A 7,651-nucleotide genomic window follows, 5' to 3' on the forward strand; every position below is an offset into this window, starting at 1 on the left:
AGTAGAGACAGGGTTTCACCATGTTGACCAGGATGGTCTCGATCTCTTGACCTTGTGATCCACCCGCCTCGGCCTCCCAAAGTGCTGGGATTACAGGCTTGAGCCACCGCGCCCGGCCTACAGTGAGATTTTTAAAAATTATTTTGATTATATACTTATTATATTTACTTTGCTTAAAAAATTTAATTAGGCTGGGCATGGTGGCTCACACCTGTAATCCCAGCACTTTGGGAGGCTGAGGCGGGCAAATCATGAGGTCAAGTGATCGAGACCATCCTGGCCAACATGGTGAAACCCAGTCTCTACTAAAAATATAAAAATTAGCTGGGTGTGGTGGCATGCACATGTAGTACTAGCTACTCAGGAGGCTGAGGCAGGAGAATTGCTTGAACCTGGGAGGCAGAGGTTGTAGCCAGCTGAGATCACGGCTCTACACTCAAGCCTGGATGGCAGAGAAAGACTCTGTCTCAGAAAAAAAAAAAAAAAAAAATTTCTTGGGTCCCACTATGTTGCCCTAGCTGGTCTCAAATTCCTGGCCTCAAGCAATCCTGCCAAAGTGCTGGGATTACAGACAGGAGCCACCACACCCAGCTTCTCTTTCTTTTTCTCTTGACTCCATACTCCATTTTAGCTTTATATTATGTGACTAATACTATCTTCTGCCCCTGGATCATAAAGGGAATTTTCTGTCTACGTTCCTGGTTCTAATGGGCTGTTTTTCTTTTTTCGGGTTTGCTTCATTCAAGGACTAATGTTCCGACGTTTTCACAGTCAAATCTAGAACAGCAGAAGGAGATTTATCTCAGGAGTGTCATTGCTCATATAGAAGACCCAGAGGACTCTAACCAAGGTAACATGGTAACCAAAGAAAGGCATATAAAGCATGTGATGTGACTTTTTCTTTCCAGTGTAACATAGCTTAAACTGGGAGATTATTTAGAATTTTCTTAAATTCTTGAGAAAGATTACTTCCTTACCGAAAGATTTGCACTTCAAGGGATTGCCTAACCAGATAATTCTCAAAGTGGTTTGGTTAACTAGTATTAGAGAGGAATCTAAGCACACTTAAAACAGTACATGAAAGGTGCCTCCCTCGTGGTTGAGGCTTTAACCCAGACCTGTACATTTTTGCTAGGGAATTTTTGTCTGAAAAATAGTAGAAGTGGACAACCAGATGCTGCTTATTAGTTATTGGTTTTTGAAATGTTTTATTTTCCCTGTTACCTTCAGCATTTCAATGTAAAAGCAGGCATTTCAAACACTGTTCTGCATTTTGGCTTCTGAATAAAAGCTCTTGAAAGGTTTAACTACTTTCCAGATCATTCAAGTTGTATTCCCCTCACTTCATTAGAAGATATTGCAAACCAAAGTGACTACATTCTTTCTCCAGTTCTCAAGAGACTACAGTCCATGTTATTCAGCCTGAACTATTGGCTGATAGGAAAACTCCTGAAGTGGAGACTTATGGGAAGAACTGAAGATGAAAAGGTTAGAGAGGTTTTATACTCTTATAAAGATCACTCCAGGCCGGGCATGGTGGCTCATGCCTGTAATCTCAGCACTTTTGGAGGCAGAGGCGGGCAGGTCATTTGAGGCCAGGAGTTTAAGACCAGCCTGGCCAGCATGGCAAAATTCTATCTCTACTAAAACTATAAAAATTAGTCAAATCATATTCTTTCAGGGAAAAAAAAAATTAGCCTGGAGTGGTGGTATATGCCTATAACCCAGCTACTTGGGTGGCTGAAGCACAACAATCACTTGAGTCCAGGAGGCAGAGGTTGCGGTGAGCCAAGATTATGCCACCACACTCCAACATGGGTGACAGAGTGAGACTGTCTCAAAAAAAATTAAAAAATAACTCCATATTCTGTCATCTCTATTCATTGAGAAAACTTTTCATTTCAGTGGTGGTAGGTTTAAAGATAAGGAATTGGAAATGTAAAGAGGAGTAAGATAGGGTCTTATCGCCCTGGGAATTCATAGTCCGGAAAAGAAGATAATTACACTGAAGTATTGATTAATGCTCTAATAGAATTAAATATAAAGCACAGTAGGAGCAGGGAAGGAGCCCTTCTGCTTGTGTTTGAGAAAAGTGGAAGATGGGGAAGGAGGATACCCTAGGTGGGCTCCACAGAGAAGATAATTAGTTTAATTACTCAGATCTATTGTAAATCACTAGGGAGGGTTTTAGGAGAACTTTTGGTGCTTTTGCAGAGGAGAGGAGACTCTTTTATTTAACAAATTCTGAATCATTTAGTAGTTTTTTCTTGTTTGTTTTGTAACACTATGAGTGAAAGGTTTAGAACTCTGATACACCAGTCAGAAGAATTTTTTTATCCTCTATCCTTTTATTTTTTTATTCAGTATTTCATAAGCAACCAAATATTATTCATACTGATTTCTTAGCCCTGTGCTTGTGAGATCCCTTTGCTTAAATTGTTTTAGGTACGGTAGAAGTAGAGAAACCTCTCCTCCCTACCCCTCCCCTCCCCTCCATCATTGGAGAGGCAAATTTAAAAGAAATACGTCTATATCGAGCTCTATGGAAGAGGCCTAGCCATGTCATTGCTTTTCACTGTGTGAGTTGACTCCTTTTTTTATATCCTAGGCAGTTGACACTGATGATATCCAGTTACATTTTCTCTCTCATTTGGAGCATTTAAAGAAAATTCTCTAGGCCCCGAAGAAAGAGTTATGTGGTTTTTTATACCCCAGTTTGAAAAGGGAGGGGGAACCTAGCTGAAGCAATTTTTTACAGAAGCAGAGCAAGCAAAAAGTTAAAAGATAAACTAGTTTACATAAGAAGTAAACAGTACCAGGTGCAGGGGCTTAAGCTGTTAAAAAAGACATAGAACTTATAGAGACTGGGGATCTTGGTACTTAACAACATCTGCGTTCCCAAGGGCTGCTGGTACCGCTTGACTTGGTATCTTATCGGTAAATGCATTCCTGGGTCTGCTTGGAGTCAGCTTAACCTGACTACATGCTCAGGGGAAAGGGGGAGAAAAAGGAGAGCAAGTGAAAAAACTAACATGGAGTCTGTCCAGCTCAAGAAGCTAACATGAAGTCCGAACAGCTCTCAGAAAGAGAGTCAGTTAGGCTAACAAAGGGTAGGTTATCACAATAAAAATGTTGAGAAATGAAGGTGAGTGGTGATTACGCTTTCTACTTTTGTGTATATTTGAAAATTTCCATAATTAAAAAGTTGTTTGTTTTTTTTAAGTGTATCTTTTATTTTTAAAATCACAATTACTCTAAAAAATTTCAAAGACCTCTGACACTTCCTTCTGCCTTCCAGGAACCCAGTATAATGTTAAGTTTTTCTGTCACTTCCCATTGCCCAGTATTCCTACATCCAAAATCATAAGATTTTTTTTTTTTTGAGACGGAGTTTCGCTTTTGTTACCCAGGCTGGAGTGCAATGGCGCGATCTCGGCTCATCGCAACCTCCATCTCCTGGATTCAGGCAATTCTCCTGCCCCAGCCTCCTGAGTAGCTGGGATTACAGGCACGTGCCACCATGCCCAGCTGATTTTTTGTATTTTAAGTAGAGACAGGGTTTCACCATGTTGACCAGGATGGTCTCGATCTCTTGACCTCGTGATCCATCCACCTCGGCCTCCCAAAGTGCTGGGATTACAGGCGTGAGCCACCGCGCCCGGCCAAGATTTTTATATATCATATTGCAGGGGGTGGGTGGTATATTCTTCACTTTTCCTTCATTTGTGTGTGAATTATAGTGCAGCCAGAGCTTATCCTCCTCCTTTTTGAAATGTTTATTGCATTAAACCTTGAAAAAGTGTAATTGTTCCGGTTCTTACTAGACACAGAGAAATTAGTGAGGAGTAGATTCATTTCAAATGTAGTTCTTCCAGGTTCAGTTTGAATCCTGTCCATTGGGTTAGTTTTCTGCTTTCACTTTATCAATAGTGTGTATATTAAATTGATGTAGAATGTAACAAAGTAAATCATCCTTCAACTCTATTATTCTAATGTAAGTATAATCTCTTTGGTATCACGTGGGCTTTTATTATAAAAGCAAATAACCAAGCACTTCCTTTCTGGTATCCCTGCAAATGGAAAACTTTATATGAAATTATAAGTACTGGCTGGGCGTGGTGGTTCACGCCTGTAATCCTAGCACTTTGGGAGGCCGAGGCTGGTGTGTCACCTGAGGTTGAGAGTTCAGGTACAGTCTGACCAACATGCAGAAAGCCTGTCTCTACTAACAATACAAAATTAGCCAGGCGTGGTGGCACATGCCTGTAATCCCGGCTACTCGGGAGGCTGAGGCGGGAGAATTGCTTGAACCCAGGAGGCGGAGTTTGCGGTGAGCCAAGATTGTGCCATTGTACTCCAGCCTGGGCAACAAGAGTGAAACTCCGTCTCAAAAAAAAAAAAAAGAAATTATAAGTACTTAAAGTACAAAAGGACCATTAAAAGCTTCTCTTTAATCTCCTAATGCATAAATCTCTACTGTGTATCTTTGCCAAGTGACCACTTAGCCTTTGCTTAGAGTTCTAATAATGCAAAACATATTACCTCATAAGGCAGATTATTCATTGCTTAGAAAATTCTAGTTGTTAGAAAGTTATTCCTTACCTTGAGTTAAATGTGGCTTCCCTGTAATTTCTATTGGTAGTTCCTAGTTCTGCCGTCTAGCATCATGAAAATTAACTTTGTTCTCTCTTTTCATTTTTTAGTCTTTTTTTTGGGGGTGGGGGGTTACTGAGTCTCTCTCTGTTGCCCAGACTGGAGTGCAGTGCTTGATCTCAGCTTACTGCCATCTCTCCCTCCTGGGTTCAAGTGATTGTCCTGCCTCAGCCTCCTGAGTAGCTGAGACAACAGGCGTGGGCCACCATGCCCAGCTAATTTTTGTATTTTTATTGGAGACAGAGTTTCACCATTTTGGCCAGGCTAATCTCAAACTCCTGGCCTCAAGTGATACACCTACCTTGATCTCCCAAAGTGTTGAGATTACGGGCGTGAGCCACAGCACCCGGCCCATTTTTTATTCTTTCAGACATTAGAAATAATGATTCTCTCTCCTACAAAGAAAAAAACTTAAAATCACCTATAAATCCATTTTGCCACCTAGAAATAGCAAAATTAACATTTTGATAATTATCTTTCCTGTAAAGTAGAATATACATATACAGGGAAATTACATACTAATAGTTTATAATCTGCTTTCTTTGTACTTAATGTATTTTAAGGACCTTTTCATGTTAAATATTTGAAATTAAGATTTTCAATGATTACAAAGTATTTTATTGTATAATTATTTTATCTTGGTAAATTAGATTACATCCATTTTCATTAGTAATGCTGCAGTGAACATTCTGGTCAATAAGTGTTTATGTACAACTCATTTCTATAGGATGAATTCCTAGAAGTGGAATTGCTGGGTAAAGTATATAAACATTTAAAAAACTGTTACATGTTACCAGATTGTCCTGCCCCCAAAAATTGTATTAATTTTTGATGTTATCAATTTGATAGATAAATTTTAACATATTTTGTTTTAATAATTGGTGAGGTTTAATTTAGGTCACTTGTTTTGTAGATTGTCCCAGATTCTGAATTTTGTCTGTTTCTTGTGGTTTCATTTAATTTGTTCCTCCATTCTCTGTATTTCCTGTAAACTGGAAGCTGGGTCCAGAGATGGGATTAGATTTAAATTAAGTGTTTTTTGCAGGAATAATTTCTAGGTACTATCATGTATTCATCCTACACTATATCCTCCTAATCAAATTAGGCGGCATATAAGACACTTAATGACAGGTTGTTCCACAAATAGTAATATTAAGTTTGTTAAGGTGTTAACTGCCATATCTTTCCATTGTAAAATACATTTGCCCCTTTGTAATTAGTAAATTATCTGTGAGGTGATGCTTTGGTACCATATGAATATCCTGTTCTCCAACAACTAACTGTTCATCTAATTGCTTGAGCATTTATTGATGATCCTTGCTTGAATGAGCTACTGCACTGAAAGTTACATAGAAAATGTTCATTTTCACCAGGCACGGTGACTCACACCTGTAATCCCAGCACTTTGGGAGCCGAGGTGAGTGAATCATGAGGTCAGGAGTTCGAGACAAGCCTGGCCAACGTGGCAAAACCCCATTTCTACTAAAAATACAAAAAATTAGCTGGATATAGTGGTGAGTGCCTGTAATCCCAGCTACTCAGAAGGCTGAGGCAGGAGAATGGCTTGAACCCAGAAGGTGAAGGTTGCAGTGAGCCAAGATCACACTGCTGCACTCCAACCCAGACGACAGAGTGAGACACCGTCTCAACAACAACAACAAAAAAAACCAGAAAATGTTCATTTTTGGCTGGGTGGAGTGGCTCACGCCTGTAATTCCAGCACTTTGAGAGGCCAAGGCAGGTGGATCACCTGAGGTCAAGAGTTCGAGACCAGCCTGACCAACATGGTGAAACCTGTACTAAAAATACAAAAATTAGCTGGGTGTGTTGGTGGGCTCCTGTGATCCCAGCTGCTCAGGAGGCCGAGAGAGAAAATCTCTTGAACCAGGAGACAGAGGTTGTAGTGAGCCAAGATTGCGCCATTGTACTCCAGCCTGGGCAACAAGAGCGAAATTCCATCTCAAAAAAAAAAAAAACAAAAGGAAAAGTTTATTTTCTAAACATATAATTTCTTCTACACTTGTTAACTAGCATTCTTTTATAAAGATTTTCTATTTTTTTTTAGCATTACTGTAACCTCATGGAATTTTTTAAAGAATCAATGTGTTGTAATCAATTATAGTTTGTTTTTTTTTCTTTCTAATGCTCAGTTTGTCTCAAATTTGATAAATGGGAGTTCCTTCAAGCTGACTCTTACTCCTATTGACATGATCTCATTAATCTTTTTTTAATTGTGTTTAAAAACAAAAAATACACCTAACAAAAAATTTATCATCTTAACCATTTTTAAGTGTACAGTTCAGTAATGTTACACATATTCATATTGTTGTGAAATTTATCTCCAGAACCGCTTCATCTTGCAAATTTAAAATGCTATGCCCAAACAACAGTTAACCCTTCTCTCCCCTCAGTCTCTGGTAACCTCCATTCTACTTTTGTTTGTTTTGTTTTTTTATGACTACTTTAGATACCTCTTATAAGTGGAATCATACAATATTTATCTTTTTGTGACTGGCTTATTTCATTTAGCATAATGTCTTCCAGGTTCATCCATTGTGGCAAGTTGACAGGATTTCGTTCCTTTCAAAAATTTTTTCTTTTTATTTCTTTCTATTTTCTCACCACTCAATTTTCTTCCTTTTTAAGGCTGAATAATATTCCATTGTATATGTACATACCATTTTGTTTAATCCATTCATCTGTCAGTGGACATTTGGGTTGCTTCTACCTCTTGGCTATTGTGAATAGTGCCACTTTGAACATGGGTCTACAAATATCTCTTTGAGACCCTGTTTTTAATTCTTTTGGATACATATGCAGAAGTGGGATTGCTGGACCATACAGTAGATCTATTTTTAATTTTTTGAGAAACTTTCATACTGTTTTTCACAGTAGTTGCACCATTTTACAGTCCTACAAACAGTGCACATGAGTTCTAATTTTTCCCCATCCTTGTCAGCACTTGTTTTTTTGTATTTTGTTTGTTTGGTTGGTTTTT

At 38.8% G+C, this 7,651-nt stretch overlaps 1 protein-coding gene across 1 annotated transcript in view; it reads left to right on the plus strand.

Moving 5' to 3' along the window:
- Window positions 1–7,651, plus strand: part of LOC108303800 (S100P binding protein) — a 41,573-nt gene that overhangs the window by 9,334 nt on the left and 24,588 nt on the right. The window contains exon 4 of the mRNA XM_037738212.1: window positions 743–850. Within this exon, the coding sequence (XP_037594140.1) occupies window positions 743–850 (108 nt within the window). The remainder of the gene's footprint in view (window positions 1–742; window positions 851–7,651) is intronic.

The sequence above is a fragment of the Cebus imitator genome, unplaced genomic scaffold (assembly GCF_001604975.1).
Source record: "Cebus imitator isolate Cc_AM_T3 unplaced genomic scaffold, Cebus_imitator-1.0 Scaffold51, whole genome shotgun sequence".
Taxonomy (NCBI): domain Eukaryota; kingdom Metazoa; phylum Chordata; class Mammalia; order Primates; family Cebidae; genus Cebus; species Cebus imitator.